General features: G+C 27.3%; 2 protein-coding genes across 2 annotated transcripts; both read left to right on the top strand.

Annotated features, from left to right (window-relative positions):
* Nucleotides 1-10: 10 nt before the first annotated feature.
* Nucleotides 11-3,345, top strand: Bin1 (histone deacetylase complex subunit SAP18). Its single transcript, XM_017907264.1, has 4 exons — nt 11-200; nt 325-431; nt 2,980-3,174; nt 3,238-3,345. Exons 1-4 carry the CDS (start codon nt 129-131, stop codon nt 3,323-3,325), a joined length of 462 nt encoding a protein of 153 aa, XP_017762753.1. The 5' UTR covers nt 11-128; the 3' UTR covers nt 3,326-3,345.
* Nucleotides 3,346-10,495: 7,150 nt separating this feature from the next.
* Nucleotides 10,496-17,913, top strand: LOC108552622 (outer dense fiber protein 3-like). Its single transcript, XM_017907263.1, has 4 exons — nt 10,496-10,544; nt 16,482-16,694; nt 17,054-17,258; nt 17,655-17,913. The coding sequence occupies exons 1-4, from the start codon at nt 10,496-10,498 to the stop codon at nt 17,911-17,913; spliced, it is 726 nt and encodes a 241-aa protein (XP_017762752.1).
* Nucleotides 17,914-20,827: the final 2,914 nt, after the last annotated feature.

Here is a 20,827-nt window from a genome sequence, read left to right as displayed (position 1 = left end):
GAAATATTTGTATACATACATTTAGAGAAAATAACGTGATATTGAATTCAAATTTATTATTTTTCTATAATAATATAAATTACTATTAATTGTATTTCAGTGTCTAAATTTATATAATAACTAGAAATATGACGTCGGCAATAGAATCCATGGTAGTAGATGAAAAGCAATTACCAGAAAAACCAATAGATAGAGAAAAAGTATGTAATGTAAATTTTCTAAAAATATATTGAAAATTAATGCTTTCAAATTTTATAAAAAGTTCTAATATATTTTATATTTTTATATACATTCCTTTTATATCAATTGTATATAAATTTTCAGACATGTCCACTTTTACTCCGGGTATTTTGTAATACAGGCAGACATCATAATATAATGGAGTACAGTAGAGGAAATGTTCCTTCAAATGAATTACAAATATATACATGGTAAAATATTTTTAATAACATTATGTATACATACATACACATATACAGTTACTCCATTTAATATTCTGACATTGTGGTACTTGCATAGTTATTGTTCTATATATTTATTTGAAATAATTGCATCAACTTTTCTGATACTTAGTAGTTTAAAATACATATTTTAGTTTTCAAAGATAAAATTAGTTTTTTTTATTTTTAATTATTTTATTCATAAGGAATTATAAATGAAATTGGACTGAATTTTAATGTCGAAATAATATTTGGACTTTTGATACATCTTAATTATTCATTTTAGAAGGTGAATTTATAGATTCCTCAGAACTGTTTATGAAGATCAAGTGTATGTTACAGTTTAGTCTGTTTCTGTAGATTAGTTTCTCGAGACATTTCATTGTTACTATACATATTTGTGAAAATGGGTAGGAAAAATAAAAATACTTCATTTTACGTTCGACAATCAATATATTACCAAGAAAAAGATCAATTATATGGAAAAATTGAAAAATTATTAAACTTAAGTGAAAGTATTGTTGTGAATATTATAAAACGATATAAAGATAAAGATCATATTGAATCCATTTCTTAGAAAAGACGACCTACTTTAACTGCAGAATTGTATCCACAAACTAAGAAAAACGTCCACATGGTTACAATTTGCATTGTTTTAAAAGAAGCAAGCTACAATGATAAAGTGGTTCAAAAAAAAACCATACATAAACAAAATCAATCGCAAGGAACGTTTAACATTTGGTAAAGAATTTATTTCTAAAGCACAAATATGATGGAATGATGTGATCTTTGAGAATAAGAGTCAGTTGTTTTCTGTTTCTGTTATAAGCAAACAAAAATTAGTGTGACATAAATCGAATCAACAATTGCAGATAAATAATATGAAACTAACAATGATACATGTCAGTGGGAGCCATCAGGTATAGGGTTCTATTTTAACCACCAGAGTAGGAGAGTTAGTTTTCATTCATGGAATTTTAGATAAGAATGTGTACTTAGTCATATTAAAACAAAATTTAATAAAAAGTGCAATGAATATGGGTATATGAAACAGTTTCAAATTTTATCAAGATAACGATTCCAAACATAAGTCGCAGATTGGTCAAGAATTGTACAATTGTCCAAAAGTGCTCCACTCTCTATCCGTTAGAGAATTTATGAGACTTATTAGATCGTAATATTTGAATGACTCCAATAAGGACAAAAAAAGAACTAAAGTTATGGTTAAGAGAAGTGTGGGAATGTATCATTCAAAATTATTGAATTAAAATCATTTCAAACATGCTGACACAATTTTGTTTAAACATATTTGTATATAGAAGAAAGAACCTTATGTAATGTATGTCTGAATATTTTTGCGACCTTAAAATTGGGTCCAATTTCATTTATAATTCATTATGCATAAAATAAGGAGAAATAAAGTAATTAATTTTACATATTTGCAAACTATCTTTAAACTATTTATGTACCAAAAATGTTAACATAATTATTACAAATAAATATATAGAGTAATAATTTTGTAAGTGCCACAATATCCGAATATTAAATAAAGTAACTGTACTTATTACATAAGGTATTCAGTAGGAAGTTCAATAAACTTTACTCAGGTATTTAACAAGATATTCTGAACAAAAAATGTCATTATAGATTTATTTCATTTTTTTACAGAGGTAAACATTATTCATATTATCTTGAAAATGAAGTATATATGCTTCATAGTAGTAAAGATAAAACTTGTAGATGGTATTTAATTTACATTTTCGACTTATAGTTATACATAATTCTACCGCATGTAACAATTCTACAATATGATACAGCACAGGTAATTCTATGACAATATATATTGTATTTCATATGTAGATTATTCTAATTATATCTAATTTCTACAATAGAACCGTAATAATAGAGGCATTGTAATTGAGTATCCACAATGTGTTGATTCTATAATTCTTTATTATTGTACTTAGAACATATTTAAAATTTAAAAAAGAACAGATTTTCTTCATGGTAAAGTGTTAAATATCAGCAGAGTCAGAGTTGTAGTAATATAATATTTAAAAAAAAAAATGAAAGCACAATGAATAAAACAAAAAGTATCAACAACAAGAAATAAATTTATGTTATGATGAATAAAATTGTTAAATACAAATCAATTAGATATTTTTTCTAAATAATATTAGAAGTTTATAAAAATAAGAATATATAATTACGTACATCATTATATAAATTACTAAAATAAATACTTTGAAGTTATTATTTTTGTAAGATTGTCATTACATGAGTATATTTAATGTATTATTTTCAATTTATTTCATTAATAAAAAAATAATAGACTAAATAGATTCATAATGCATGTGATTTTTATCATTCATTTGTTGAATATATGAGTGAAGTTTATTAAATTCCTTGTTAGATATCCTTATAATATGTACCATATGTTATTAATATTAAAATTACATATTTATATTTTATAATTTACAGAAGAAGTAACAACATTAAAAATGTCACATTAATTATAGTCTTTATTTAATATTTACAGGATGGATGCTACGTTACGAGAAATTACAGGATTGGTTAAAGAAGTAAATCCAGATGCTAGAAGTAAAGGAACATACTTTGACTTCTCATTAGTAACACCAGAGTTACGAAATTCCGGATATCGTATGCGAGAAATCGGTGTTACTTGTTCTGGACAAAAGGGTGCAGATGATAACAAAACACTTGCTCAAGCAAGGTATGTCTTTTTACAACTTTTTTAATATCAATAAAACAATTTTACCTACTTATATAATTGCAGGTTTACAATCGGTGACTATTTAGACATTTCAATAACTCCACCAAATCGACAACCAGCAATTAGACGTGGTGCACTACGTCAGTATTGACATACCTAACAAAAATTTTATTTTTTAAAAGTTATGTTAACAATTTATTAATTTTATATAAATAAACAATATGCAATACTGAAATTATTATATTATTATATAAGTGTATAATTTATTTTCTTTATTCTGCAAGTCAATTACTTATTTACTATTGTGTAATTAATTATATGTATTAAATAGCTAGTTTTAAATATTACAAATATTAAACTAAGATGTAATTATATAAATTTGTATTTTTAAATACAATTTTTTTAGATAATTTTTGCCAATTATATTGTTCCATTGACATAATCTTATTTGACTTACTAAAATATTGATATATTTATAATTATTTTTAATTTTTAAATTGTTATAGTTATGCTCCTATAAAAATAATATAAATAAAAATAATAAATAAAAATAATTTTACATATCAAAATATTATAAGTGTTTTTTCAAAAACATGTTTACAAGCTATAATAATAATAATAATAATAATAATAGTAAATTGAAGTAACCAAATACAATTTTTCTGACAAATGTCAGAAAAAAATTTTGTTTAAATTGTAAAAGCACGGTTACAATTTGTAGGTTTCTGGTTTTCGTAATATCGTGATAAAATGGTAAATTTTCAAATCAATATTTCAAACTATATTTCTATACTTTTTTCGTTAATGCGGTTTTATTGGTAAAAGGAAATTGAGGTCCAATTATCTAAATATTCAATAGAGATCAAACTAGAAGTTAAGTTTGATCACTTGATTATATTAATATTTTATTGCATAAGAAATATTTTAACGAATTTGGAAAAAAGTTTGGGATCATGATGTTAAAATGACCACCTCACATATTGCTTTTCTTTAGCAAATAGATAAATTACTAAAGAAAAGAAAAACAATATTGCTGAAATTTTACTAATAGAAGATATAAAATTGATGAATAAATTTAAGTATTAAAAAAAGAAATTAGATAAAAGAAATTCTAAAAAAATTATCTGTCAAGATGGTTGCAGCTAAATTCTGATATTTTAGATCGGTCGAGATTTATTAGAAAAGAATTGCCGCAAGATTGATTTTGGCCACTTGTTTCAAGATCGATTTTTGTTATTTCTTTGTAGTGTTCCACTCAACATAAGGATCAATCATTTTAAAGGAACTATATGTCAGTGGCGAGTACCTTTACACATTCACTACCAAACGGATTTTATCTGCTATTAGTTGTTACTGCGAAAAATATCTTAACAAATTACTCCGGCACCAGCCGAATTGTGTAATATGGATTATTTTGACTGTGTAATATCGAATATTATTAATTTAGTTTATTCCTATACAAGGAATAAGCAATTGAATGTTGTAATTGAATCGGATACTGCGCACTGGTTTCATGTAAAGTAGACAAATATTCGTAAATATGTGAAATTATTAGATATGACTTGATATAATAAATAATATAATAAATATATTAGATATAACTTTTCGATGAATTACTGTTTACATTCGTTGTTTGGCAAGTATTGAAAAATATCAATATCAAAAAATATATTTTGAATAATGATTTTAAATTAGATAAAGTAATTATAGTAATGATCGGTTAAATTATAAAAAAGTAAGGAGTCAACGTTACATTTTAACCGAGCAGGATACCAACTTTTTTTTCCAAAAATCGATTCAAGCATTACCAAGTAAAAAAGTAAATGTGATATAACGAAAGGATGAAAACGAATAATTTGAATAGTCTAAATATTACTGTTGCGAACGTTTACTTTAAGACCGAAAGCATCGACGTTGTTTCTACGTGTCGCGGCGGAGTTACTTTCTCCTTTGGAAACGCGTAGTCTGATCAAAATTTAGACATTCTTATCATGTGGTTCATACATAGAGAATACCACAATTAATTTGTTTTATTATTTATCATCACTATTAAATATTTGCCGTCTAACCTCTTTTTTGAGTTGTTATAATGTTTTTGTACGAAAAAGGCGTTATGATGAGGAGACTGGGTTAGAGGAGAGTGTCGCAATTTTCGCTTCGCGTTACATGGAAATCGCATTATGAAAACACCGCCTTATAGGAGACTTGACTGTGCTTTAAAGGTTTGGTTGAGAGCTGATAATTTTGTGCGGTAGATAATCACGTTTAACTGTCTCCTGTGTTTACTGCTCGGTGTCTCGATTCTTTCTCATGAGGTTTCTGTATCCCCGCCTTGGCATGTTCATGATGCACACTGATTGGTTATTTCGAGAAGTGTTAATTTGCTTTTAGAACGGTAGTAGGTACAAGTTATAGTACATATTTAGTATCAAAAAACCCTAATGGGTTTCTTCACAATAGGCTTTCGTTTTCTAGATATTTTGATTTAAAATTGTATACGCACCTAGTAAATAAATTATTTAAGAAATTAATTTTTTCTTTACCAGAGCAAGTTGTTGGTAATACGAAAGGGCACTTGACTAGTAGAAACCTCTAGGGAAGTAGGTTGAATCCCCGCTGTTACTATTTTTTTTTGTGCATTTACACATACATTTTTGAATTGAAAAAATATTTTATTTATTTCTTTATTTAATATTAATCCTATATGACATGAATATTAGTTGTAAAATAAAACAAAAATTTATTTGGAAGGTAGAGTATGGATACCTAAAATGGGTATCCAGGTACACGGACATCCTTGTCAGATATCCAAGCATTACCATCATTCCAACAATTGTTTGAAATGTAACCAAAAATTATTAGTGTCCATAGTGGCGCTATGAACTATTAATACAGAATTCACCTGATAATGACTAATACGGAAAAATATATGCATTCTGCTATTTTATTACTGTACTCTTATTTTCTATCTTAAAAATTTTTTGTTTTACTTTACAACTAATATTGATGTCATATAGAGTTAATATTAAGTGCAAAAGTAAATAAAATATTTTTTCAATTCAAAGTTACATTAAAAACATTAAAAAAGATAATAACAGCGGGAATTTGAGAATCTACTCCCTTTTACAACTTTCTAACCTAACTGCCTTATCGGTTTACCTACAACTTGCTCTTGTAAACAAATAATTAATTTACTAGGTACATACAAAACTTTCAATCAAAATATTTCGCAAATGAAGGCCCATTCTGAAGAAACCCATTAAGGTTTTTTGATACTAGGTATGTACTATAATTTGTAATGTACTCTTGTAAGTGTCATAATCAACTTTTCATTTGGTATGGGAGCGCCTTTTCTTGGGAAGGGTGAGGCGATACCTGAGCAAGTATGAGATTTTGCCAAAAGGTTATGGCATTTCTCCAAGTCCGAAAGCTAGATAGCTGGTATCGTTAGAGAAACTTCGGAGTGTTCCTTCGGAATTACCGAGTTTTATAACACGTCTTTGGCTATTGAACGTGGACGAAATTAAGATTCATAAGAAAGAATATCTTGTTCATTTTCCCCCAATATTCCAAGATTCTTACTCGAAGATAGCCTTTCTTTACGATCGTGTTATAAACCTTCGAAATATCGACGTCATTTAGGTATGCCAAGACAGGATAATCCGTGTGCACTGCGTAACAGACATTAATTCGAGCTCTGAAATTCATGTATGTATATAGTTCATTCTATTTTTCTTAAGTTGTGTAAATTTATTCTTTCTAAAGTTTTATGATTAATTTTCGACATATCCTTAAATATGAGTAGCGAATGAAAATCACGCCTTATTTGTCCTTTTAGAAAAAGCGGTGGACCTTCAAATATCGAAAACTATGGGCCCATTAGTTTTCAAAGTATTATGCTTAAGATATTTGAAGGAATCACTGCTCGCACTCTTTCATTGCTGTGCAAGCATGCAATAATCGAACAGCACCACGGTTTTATGACTAAAAGATATATAAACTTTTTATACGTTATTAACACTATTTGTCGGGCTATTAAAAGAAGGCCTACAAGTAGATGCTGATTATACTGATTTTAGTAATACATTCGATTTAGTTACTCGTTCTATTCTGCCAAATAAATTACAAGTTCTTAGCCTTTCGGTCACATTGTTAAATTGACTGCAGAGTTTTCTAACTAGCAGATCGAAAATAAATTGTTATAATTTAGTATCTCGTGCTATAAAAATTACATCTGTCCAGCATTTCTATTTTTTTTCCTGCTGTTTGCTGATAATTTAAAAATATTATATGTTACAGAGAATACAGACAGCCAAACACGTATTCAACGTAACATCGGAAAACTTGGGTGGTGGTGTAAGTAAATACTACAAGTTGTGTCTTATCCCATTTGTGCAGAGCCGACGTGAGGTAGGTTCACTGCGTTCACCGGTACCCGGCTCCCTGTATAGCAGATTGAATATTCGGATGTATGCAGTCGCATAATCCATTAATCGATGCCAGCTTGCTGCACACACTAACACGAGTGCAAGATTTTCTTTCCCATATTTGCATTGAAATATTTCGTTACAGTGTGTTAGGTTAGGTTGACAACGTTGACATCAAAGGTTGATACGACTGCAACACGGGTGCGGAAGATATTAGCTATAAATCTCCCAATTAGAAAACTCCGATTTTGATTGATTGTCAATTTGATCACTAGTATAGTAAGTGAATCACTTGCGTGATTTGCTTATTTTATAGGTTAATTAGGAAAATACAGAGTCAGCAGACATTGTGGGAAGTTATTTATATAAAATAAAAGTAAAATCTCAATACTATTACTTTTTCTTGCCTTTTTCCTCATTTTCTATCCCTTTCAGTCACTCCACCGCTTTTGCTCTTCCTCTACTAAAGTTCTTGTCAGTCTGAGGTCAGATTTCTCCAGCTCTTTAGATTTTTCAACTCTTTAAATATTGTATTGTTCCACTATCTTGCTTACAAAGTAGGCATTCCCTCCCTTTCTCTCTTCACCAATACTTTTTGTGTTTTCCAGGCTACCTCGCTCTTGTCAACGACCTCTACTCCCCATTCTTTCTTCTTTTCCACTGGTATTTGAAAAGCTCTCTTCTCACCAGATATAGTGAATCAAATTAATATTCGGACATTCTAGAATTTTTACTTCATCACGATGTAATTTTGTTTATAAGAAAAAATATTAATATTTTCCTATATATCACATCGGTATAAAGTATCTAATTCATAAATACACAACAATTAATTATACAAATCGTAATAATCGTTGCATTAAGTGTATTAAATGAAATAATGTCTGATTTTAAAAGCAAATTAATGTTTGAACACTGTGATATATAGCATCAAATGCGAGCTATTATTTATACTCCAAGGTTTGTTTGTAAACATTATGAACTGTATGAAGCGTTCGAGTCTGAGAGTATTTACTTTTCGGTTTTCATCGAATTTAGTTGTGAATAATGCGACGTAGGTGTAATATTGCATTCGACAAACGCCAACTTGTGATTTTTCGCAACACGAAAGGGAAATCATGCGACAAATTGCTACGATGCTCAATATAAGTAAAAATAGCCATTCACATTGCTGTTAACTGTTACGGACCCAATTTTGTGCTCAGTTCGTGTTGGCAGGCACGGTGTTGAGTTGTAAGGCCAACTTGTGCAATAGACGGGCGTAAAGGACCAAATGATTCGGCAGGCTTCCGCTTGGTGGTCCAATGCTTGGACGTTGACACACGTTCTGAGTTGTAGGTACCCGATTTGATTTTATAGCAGATAGTCATTCCAGGGGACTGACTATCCACAAAGCTTGTATACTGGTTGGGTGATGCAGACTGTTTGTGCAGACTGCTTGTTGTGACTGTTTGATGATGACTGACGAATTCGCTGATGGAGACTGATTGTTGATGTATACTGGTTGACTTGACTCTGTGGTCGATACTGAACTGTGTTGTCTGATGTGCACTGAAGAACTGACTGTCTTATAGTTACTGATGAACTGACTGTTGAATAATGACCAACTGACTGTTCGATTGATATTGACTAACTGACTGTGCGATGCACAATCTTTCGAAGCCCAGGATTGCCAAAGGGAAATCGATTTTCCCATTGGTGGTTGAGAGGACCGAGGGTGGGCTCTCGGTCCGTGAATCAGTTGTCCCCAAAGAAGGGAGGAACGTCTTCCGCGACCAGGTCTGCTAGTGGAGGAAACCTCTCCCTCAAAGGGGGTTGCTGATGGGCCACCCGCACATTCGTGACCCGTTACTTTATGGCTTCGAAAGTCGTGACATCACACATGGCCTGGTCCTTTCTTTTGCAAGCCTATTGTCAGCCAAATCCTGAGTGCTGTTGCCTGCTTTCTAAAATTAATGGCTAAAGAATGCCTCGTGTCTGGTGACCCGAGGGAAATAAAGAACTGTTTGCAAAGTGTATTGAAATGAAGAAAATAGAAAACACGGAACTTGAAATAAAATAGCAATTAGAATCTGGCTGCCAGAAGACCCGTTAGGGGACCAATGATCAAATTATCTATACAAGATGCCATTAAATTGCTAATCTTGTTCCATTGAAGGGCTCAAAAGTCTCATATACTATAACCTTTATATCTATTTTTTTTTCGAATCTTCCATATTTTTTGAAACATTTAGTGGTCACATTTAAAACGGAAACATTGTACTATGTTATTTCAAAAATAAACATTTTTTCAAATAATCAATTCTTTAATTAATTACTTAATTAACTAAATAAAAAATATGACATAAATTGAAATATATTATTTATTAAATAATAATTAACGTTATTTTAAATAATTACCTTTAAATTATATTTATGTGTTATAATTATGACATATTATTATAACGAAAGAGAATTTTATTTTAATAATTTGGATAATTAATTGCATTTTCTACGACATTATACAAGAAATTATCAATATTGATTTTAATTATTTTACTATTATTCAATACTTTTTTTAACAATTTTTGTTGTGCATTCTGTTTTTTACTTTATTTGTGCTCTACAAGATTGTAGTGTACTATAATTTTGTTATGGAATCTAATTTTAATAACTTATAAATTAATAAATTTAATCCATTTCATACATTCGCTTTAAGAAACTAAAAGAGAAATTTTTTTTTTAATCTGGTGAGAGTGGAATTTCTAAATGCTCTGAATGTGGTACTTGTATTTTTTTCATTCAAGTTTCAGATTAGTAATAGTTTTTATTTTTATGTTATATTTTTGTGTTTTATTTATTTGTGTAATGTCGTAATTTTTTATTTATTTTTTGTGTAATCTTCATTGCACAAAATGGAGAATAAGGAAAATGAACCTAAGTTGTTAAGTTGTATGATAAAAGGTAAGATCTTGTAGAATTTTTATGTAAGTGTATGTATAATAATTTATCTTGTACTAATACAATAAAATAAAGTAATGTTGTTAATACTGTTACTTTTTGTGATAAATTTTTGTACGTAATTACATATATACCAATTATGGTAATACGTTGTATTAATATAATGAGGATTTAATCTAATTTTTTACATATATATTATGATTCAATATATATAGAATGAATCTCGTAGATTGTTATAAATAAATATTTTTTAAATAAGATGAATGGTCAAAAAATTGTTTTCCAGGACTGCTTTTAATATGTATTATGTTTTTAGATTGGTTATGTTCTAAGCTTTTATGATTACTTTCATTTGGAAAAATATACTATCAGTGACCTTCAATCGCCCTTGACAAGTAAAATTTATTTTGTATCAAATAAACCATTATAAAAATAGTGATTATTACTATCATTATTTACAATAATATATATATACATAGACTTACATACGAATATCATCGAATACGGCCAAAAGTCGTATTTATTGATGTAAATAAATTTAATTATCTTGAATTGATAAATATATTAATATAACAATGAAAGAAAATAATGAATTAATATTAGCATGGGTAATGAAATATGACCATTAATATATTGGTCCAACTCATATTATACATGTAGTATCGATTGTATTTTGTATTTTGTCATTATTTAAAACTTTTTTCCACTCTTTGTTAAACCAAAAAATTGTCAGTATATTAAATTTACCGAGTTGATAATAATTTAACAACGACGAGAATCATTATATAATTTTTGAATGGAAAAAGGTTACTTTATTGAAATAACCAGCAAAAATAAATTTAAATTTCATTGGGATGCTATGCATTAATGTGAAAACAAATAAAACTAAAAAAATCATAAAAATTATTAATGAATTATACAAGATGATTTTATCACTCATGGAATGATAAAATTATCATTTTCAATGATCGATGTATTTTGTTTCACAAAATCAATGGAGAAGTATAAAATAATACAGTACAAAAATACTAATGTTACAATAATTTGAAATAATATTTAATCCAATTTGGGGGCTTAAAAGATCTATAGCACTGAAAATATATTGTTTGTAAATATATATATATATGTATATATCTGTGAGTGAAATTTGTGTATTTAATATAAAATTACTTTATATTTTTTGTTTTAATATAAAATTGCTTTCTATTTCTTAAATATGTATACATATGTTACAAGATAACTGAGAAAATTAATTTATATTTTTATTATAAAAGTAGGATTTAAAATTTGAAGTGTTTCTATAATCAATATGTATCCGAAAACCAATCCTTTCAGAATAAAATTAACTTTTATTATTTACGAATATTCGACATTGACTATATACATTTTACATCGAATATAAGTAGAAAAATTAATTCAGGAGTTCATGGTTGCCAATAAAGTTATTAGTAATGTTGATAAATGACTACTTCATAGAAGCGTGTATAGTAATACAAATTTTCTTTGTTACAATAAATATTTGATATATTTTCTTTCCATCGTAAGATGAAACTCACATCTACAGATTGTAGATCAATCTTTTCTAATATTTCTTCAGGACCACATCATACATATGTATGTACATATATAGAGTGGGTCACTAAATACTGCCTTTTAGGTTATGTTCTTTATTATTACGCGTAGCGAAAAACGTTCAATACGTATTTGAATGGTTTCGAGGGGGGCACATTTTGATGGTACTAATTTTTTGATATATACATGTTCATATAATTCAGTGAATTTATAATTTTTCACTGAACGAAATGACACTGTTAGCAGCTCTTTGGAATTGTAGTGTACGCTTTCTTATTATGTATAAGAGAATATAGCATTCTATTAAAAAAAAAAAACTTGACCTTGATATCTCATCCATCACTTTTCCCACAAAGAACACATTTATGTAGGATCGGATTGGGTGGACCGGCTAAAGTAGCGCTGTTTTACTTCTTAATAAGATATCATAAGCTTACAGGTAGATTAACGGCTATGAAACAAGAGGTTACTCGCTATGCACATTACTGATGCACTCTTAGACACTAACTTAAGACCCTTAAGGACTGTTAAAAAAGACTGTCGACTCTACACCGTAGACCGTGGAGACTGGAGCTGCCCGCGCCCTTGCACCTTTATTTAAAACATTCATGCCTAGGCTGTCCTTTCCAATCATGCCCCTTTTCCAAGCAACCTCCGTGGGCCAGGTACTTCAATCACTCTGGACGCATCCCTAAACTTTCGTTCGACCCTACTATAAACATTCTTTACAGTTAATTCGCTTGCACGCGATCACTTCCATCCTAAATCCAAACACACTTGGCATTCTTTCAGGGCCGTACTTATTCCAATCCCACATTTATACCACATTACGCCTCCTTTTATACCAATCAATTTTTGTTCGAATATCTTTTTTCTATCTTATCGTTTTCAAGATATTCCAACGAGTCTAGATAAAACATACACCCTGTACAAATACCTACTTACATTCCTACATACATTTTCTATCCGTTATTATTATTTTATCGTTATTTACTACTGATGAATAGATTAACGTCTTTATGTGACCACATAAGCAAAAATTCAATAGATTCAAATAAGATGATTATTTCTAAATTAACTTCTCTATTTATACTCAACATATCGCAAAGAAATTCACTCGTAATATCGGATATTCATAAATTAAAATTTATTTTATTATTTATAAATAAAATATTTATTATAAAATAAAATAAAATTTGTCAAAAAAATTAATTTTTGTAACTCGTGTTAATTACATATTTTTTACTTACTTAGTAAGTAGCATAAGCTTCTCAAATTTGGGATCGTACTTTTTAAACACTCTGTATATACTTACATATTAAATATTCCATGCTATAAAAATATTGATATAGGTATGCTCCATGTTCCTTTTTTAATTTTCAAATATTTGCTAATTCTCACTTAGATAGATCATTTATGTATATTAAAATTAACATTTACTTCATTATTGCTATTACAATATTATTAGTAAGAACAAATATCATCTCTTAATATTTATAAAAATATGGCAATCTTTTTAAGAAAATGGTGTCCTTGCAGACTAAAAGCTTTTCCATATCAAAAATATTCCATACAAGTTTTAACAAATAGTTTTTTCATGTCTCGTTTCTCTTAAAAGATATATTCATTATCAGTTTACTGTAAGTTTATTTTAATTATTTATCGTAAGTTATTTTTGAGAGGTGCAAGAAAGGTACAAGAAAGATTTTCCAAGTGTCAATAATCGATTTTGATAAAATTTATGGAACACATATATAGTTAGCGAAAAAATATTTGATCGATATTATTTTTTTTAATGATTATCCATATCTAGAGAATCAAGATAATAAAACGAATTGAATAAATTAATAAACAAACATTATTATACAAACAAACTTTTATTATATTTTTTGTACATTTTTTAAACTGATATTTTGAAAATTTGCTTATAAAAATTTATCATCAGTAGAGTCATTTTACTAAATACAATGCAACAAACGATACACACTGCGATCGTGCTTCGATATATTTCATTATTATTTCTTAAACAATTTTCTAATCTCATTTTAAATTATTATGCATTTTTTCAAGAAGTTCAATTTTGACCTAGTATCTTAAAACATATTTTCTGTATTAATTTTTTGCACTGTAATTTAATTATGAGAAATTGTATATTGAAATTTAAATTTAGTTAGTCACTGTACAAGATGCCCAAATTAAAGAACGCTATTTAAATATCTCCTTTGTTATCAATGGCATGGAGTAGTTTGAATGTTTTTGGAAAAAAATAACATGATAGAAAAATCATATTTTTAACGCCATTCTTCTTAGTTCTTTTAAAATTATTTCTATTTTTATCAGGAAGTGTCTTTTTTTATTGCATCAGATATCAGATGAAGAAATACATTTGAGTAATACTAAATCATGACCTTCAAATGACCTTGTATGTCAAAAATATGATGAAACTGTAAAATAATGTTACAAGTTTATTCAATGTAAATACACTGCTTATGTTATGAATGCTTAAATTGATATCTATCAGCAGCAATAGAGTCAACTGCAGCAAATGTATTTACCAATTGATATGAACAAGAACTGTTTCCTAACTGATGTGGAAAAATTGTCAATAATCGTAAAGTCTTTCGAAGCAAGAAAGGATTAAACTGATTTACATTTATGATACACAAGCCAGATGACGAATTGATTTATATTTTTGGTGTATAAATCAAATGGTGAACAGATTTAGTTTTGCTGCATAAGTCATTTATTTTGTAGAAGAAAAGCTATAAGGCCCTACATAGGACGCTATTTCCTGATCGCAACTATTTATTACATTTGTTATGTGATAAAATAATTAAAAAATTCGAACACAGTGATAATATTGAAAACAAAATATCTCAAAGATCTAAAGTTGTTATGTACGAGACAAGTATAAGAAGAATTATTAATATCGTTAACTAAAATTTGCACGTTAGTAGCAATTCGAACGAGGATTTAATATTTAAAAAAGCAATTATATCAAGTATACTAAAATGATAGAAATTCCATTTTACCTATCGTTTCATCGTCAACTTCTTCAAGAAATTCTTTTTGTCAATGGGCATTACAATAATTTGAATACCATGAAACGTTTTTGAAAAAGATCCAAAAAACGTCACCGATCATCACCGAATTAATTTTTGTTAAAAATATTCATTATTGGGTCATAGAAAATTAGATCACAGAACAAATAAATAGACAAAGGATACTAAATGTTTAGAGTGAAATTTTAAATTAAAAAATAATTAGTTCCATATTATGAAAGAAATATTAAATAAATAAACATATACAATATTTTTATTGAGTGATTGATGTAAACGAATTGATAAAAAATTTTGTAACATAAGTATTTCTAAGATTATATACTACATATATACGAATATGATATGATGGTTAATCAGCTCATTATTTACGGGCAGCTGCTCGACAACTTACTACATCGAAAAAATTATATAAAAAATTGTATAACTACAGTTTGTGCTGATGTCGTGTCAGAGATAACTAAAAAAACATTTAATCCATGATTATTCGTTCCAGAAAATATATCGCTGTTAGTAAACATAATTTTGAGGATTTATAACATAAGCAGTTTACATACTCAAATACACTTAAATGTACTTTTTTATCTGGTATCGAAAGCAATACAAGGGAACATATGCTTTTCTGTTAAAACATATAGATAATCTTAAGAAAGGAACAAAAAAAGAAAAACCGGCCGGAAAAAAAATTTTATTATGAATCCTTTTCATATTAATATTTATATTATAATATTCATGATAATATTTTGGTTGCCTTCTTCAGCTGATTGTAAGACACCATATATATAGATATATAAATAGTTACAAAGAAAGTAATATTTTATAATTCATATATTTGTGCATGCTAAAACATTAAATATTGAGCTGAAATTAATTTCAGCAAATTAGAATTTTTAAAAGTATTTTACATAGAAATTCGAGAAAGAAACCAATAGCTACATAAATAAACAATTGGTTTACGGCAACAATAAAATGACCTATGAATTTTGAATTTAACTTTGGAAGTCCTTGAGACATATAGTACTGTAATTTGATTAATTTTATAGTAAATTTTAAAATAAAAAATATTAATATTAATATTTATAGAGTTTTAAATAAACTTAAATAAGAAATTTTTATCTATAACTGGCCAATTATTTTAATATTTACACAAGAACATTGATAATGTATTTTGAATATTTCAGATATTGCACAATATTATTAAAATAGTATAATTAAATTTAGATTATGGTAATTGATACTTATTGAAATAATTTACTGGAAATTGTTAACATTTTCAAATTTATTCAATTTAACAAAAATATATGTGTAGGTCCTGCGCCTATATATAAATTACAGACTTTAGTTGGATATGAAGGTCATTGTCTGTCTCGACCAAGGGGTCCAGCATATACCATAAGACCTCGAACACAAATACACGTAGAAAGTTTTGGACCTGGACCACGGTATAATGTCTCAAAATTAACAAATTATGGAGTAGATAGTCCTCCGGCATATACAATAGCTGGGAGAGAACCATTTAAAGGTACATGTATTTACAATCATATATTTAATACAAAATCATTCACTAATTTATCATGTAATAAAATAATTGAAAAATGCACATGGTCATAATTAACTAAATTAAAAAATTATAGGAAGTATGAAACTATAAACCAATCTCTTTAATTTGTTAATACTATAAGTTAAATATTTCCTACTTTATGATATTTCAAATACAAATATTTCTTAATTATCAAATACAAATATTTTTCGTTATTTTATGTATAATAAAATATTTTTTAATTACTTTGTAATTATCAAATTATAGAATATATGAAAATATTAATATTTGCTATTTTCTAGTAATATATTATTATAAATGATTATTATACATCTTTTTAGTGAGAGATTTTGGTCCAGGACCTGGAGCACATTACCCAGAACTATGTCCTCCAATGAATCACAATATTAGAGCTCCTGCTTATAGTATTAAATCTAGAACTAGACTGAAACTGGATGATGCTGGACCTGGTCCAAATGCATATATTTTGCCAACATGTATAGGACCTAAAATTCCTGATAAAGTAGCTCAAGGTGCCTTTTCTATGTATGTATATAAATCAAAAATTTAGATTAAATAATTATGTTTAGATTCTTTTAATTAATGAAATAATTTTAGATATAGTAATTTTTGTGAGCAGAATCTAATAATATATTGCAAATATTCTATTCTTTCTAAATTTATTCAAATTACTTTATATTAATTCATAAATAATCAAATATGCACATTTGTGTTTTATCAGCATTTTGTAATATATAGTTAACTGTGGTATGTATAGATTATATAAAATATTAATTATTAGTTAATCTTGTTTTAGTAAGTACATAGTATTTATTTTGATTGACTATGAATGTGATTACAGTGATTAATTATTAGCTAACATAAAATTTTTATAAAAAATAATTATATTCGAATATATTTTACCATATTTTACTATTACAGAGCTGGTATTCACAAAATGAAAGAAAAAGATGTTGGTCCTGGTCCAGCAGCTTACAAAAATGTCAGTACTGATCTTATAAAACGTAGTTCTCCAGCATTTAGTTTAAAATGGAGGACTCAGTTGTCAGAAATAGATTTAAGCCCAGGACCACGATATTACCCTCAATATCATGGTGCAAGACGTGCACCTATGTACTCTTTTGGTATAAGACATAGCGAATGTGCTGGCTTACCTATTACAGATTTAGATGAAGACTAATGTGCTCTGTTAATTTTGTAAATTATTATAGCACTGTGAAAATGATTTTATATTTTTATAATACATTTTTATATATAAATATTTATAATGTCAAGTTTATGTAACTTATGAAACTTGTTTTATATTAAAATATATATTCATGTGTACATTCTTAAAACAAATAATTGTTCTTAATTAATTCAAATTATTTCATGAGCTATCTAGAGATATTTTTTACTTTATGCATATCATACAATGAATGAAACTTCCTAAATGTTAAGATGTACTTAGGTTAATGATGATTTTGCCTTTAATGGTTTCTTGAGTAATCAATGATATTGTAAAATATCACTCTAAGCTTTCCTAAGCTTCTCAAACTCTTTATTTTCTATTATTTAAAATTAGATGGAAGTAGAAATTAATTGATAATTAAATACATTTTTGTATTTATGTGAATAGATATGTGAATAGACAAGAAATATGAGTTCTTAAAAAAATTGAAAAAAGACCCAAGAAAGTGGAAATAGTGAAAGAACATATATTTGGTGAAGGGGTAGTTAGTCGATTAAAAAAATGAACGGTAGACCGAGCCGGGTCGGATTAAAATCAAAATGTAGTCAAATTTTGTTACATTGGCATGGAAATAGACATCGTAGACATCCATTTGTCCACATTCCTCCTCCTTCCATTTATTCCAATGCATTTTCGTTTGTTGTAAGTTGTATTTTAATGTTGATACGCGTTATAAAATTGATAGACGCAAACGTATCTTACAATTTGTGTGCTGATTTAATCGTGAAAACATAATTGAGAATTTCGTATTTCAAATGAGAATATAAATTTGAAAATTCAAATTTGTTTAATTTTATTAGTTTGGATAGTGTACAAAAATAATATATATTTTATCATTATTATACCATAATTTGTTTATGTATTTTATTCATTCTGAAATGAATTAACAGCTTATTCGCAGGGTTATCCGTATCACTTCATTTGTGATAAATCCGACCACTCTCTTTTATCACTTAAATAATTTTACTATTGTAAACATGATAATTGTTTATATGCAGATGGTATGTACGTACATAAGAAAAAGTAATTAGGGAAGTGATCAGAAGTTATAGTAGTCAGAAAATACGAAAGCAGCTGTAAAAAAAGTTAAATCAAGAGAAATAACTACTCGTAAAATGACAGCAGAAATTCATAATAATGTAATACAACTTTACAAAGAAGTGCGAAATGTATAACTAATAATAAATGTTGTGATCGCAACAATTATAAGACTAATATTCTATTTAACATCATTTGAAAATAATACAACATCAACAAAAAGAATAGAGAAAATAAAAGACTGAATTGAACTTGAAATAAAATAAAAAACCCAATTAAAATAAGAAAAAGAAAAAAATATAACTCAACTCCGAGAATGAAAATTTAGGTTAAAAAATCAAGAGGATGGCATTTTTGAAGTTGATGTGAAAATTTTTTTTTACCAAAATTTCAGTATTTTTTTTTAGAGATTTTTAAGTTATCCGATTCGCCCTGAATTGGATATTCTTGACTTTTTAATTTTTCGTTCATAAAAGAAAAATTTTTAAATTCGTTTCTATTTTTTATCACTAATATTCATGTTAAATGTATACTTGTTATAAATTTGTAAGAAATAATTGCGTTTTTAAATTTTAGCTATTACTTTTTAATACAAAAAAGGAGTAATTTGATTCGCCTCTATCTACTTTAATTAAAATTTTTCGATCTATAACAATAATCAAATATCAAATTAATTATATATTATGAAATAAGAATATACGAAAATTGTCTTCGGAATATTACTAATAAGTAATAGAATTTACTATAATTTACTAAGAATAGAATAGTAAATAATAGAATTTCAATCACACTATTGTTCCCGAACAATTTGCGAACTGTTGTAGATATTTAACACCAAGCAATAAAATAGAAAAAATTGTTTCTTAAGTTTGAATTTCAACTTTATTTGTTAACTATCTTAGTATCTTACACTTACTACGAATTTACTATAATCAAATTCTATTTAATATTTTAGTTTGAAATTTGAAAGACTATTTGTAAAACCATCGTCAACATTCTAAATACCTCAAATTGTTTTAAAAGTCAAGACATTTGTACTTTCCTGTTGCTTGATCTTACGAGCTCGCTATATTGTTTGATGTGTACAATAGTAATCATAAGTTCAAAAATTGATTAGCGATCTCCGAGTTCAGAATTGCTTGCAAATTGCAGTATAAGTGATGCTGCTTCTGTTTGTGAATTGTTCGCTAATATCTATGCCATGAATCAAGAATTATCATTAATCAAGGAATTGTCTTCGAAAATCCTTTAAAAAATCTAAACAGTTAAGGACACCTTTTTAACTCTTTTAATAGCCTAAATAAAAGTAATTTTATGTAAAAAAAATCATTAGCTTACAAAATATAAAATCTGAAGCTCTAAATCCAGGAAACGCAGCAATTTTTAATTATAATCTTTGGTATTTTATATTTGTTGCATTTACATATACCAGATTATTAAATAAAATCTTTTGTTTCGTTTTCCGCTTTTGTAACAATTCTTTAACAACAAAGTTCCTATTCAAGCAATTCGATATCAAACTGTTTGCCATCTGATATTAAATCACTAACTACCTAGCATTAAAAATTTAAATTACTCGATCTCATATGCAGTATCAACGTAATGTTAAGTTAATTATCTTCGATGATCATCAAAACTACGTTATTGTTAATAATATATGTAAAATATGAATTTAACTTATGCATTATTTTTAAGATATTCACAAAATTATGGAAAAAAAAACGATATATTAACTTCTGAGTCTTTTACATCTTTAATTATATTCTAGTAGAACTGCATAGTTTTATCTTTTGTTAAAGTTTGCAAACATGCATAAAAATAATTT

Source organism: Eufriesea mexicana, unplaced genomic scaffold (assembly GCF_001483705.2).
Source record: "Eufriesea mexicana isolate 0111107269 unplaced genomic scaffold, ASM148370v2 scaffold7532, whole genome shotgun sequence".
Classification (NCBI taxonomy): Eukaryota; Metazoa; Arthropoda; class Insecta; order Hymenoptera; family Apidae; genus Eufriesea; species Eufriesea mexicana.
The sequence above is the reverse complement of the archived record's forward strand: the minus strand, read 5'-3'. Positions and strand labels throughout refer to the sequence as shown.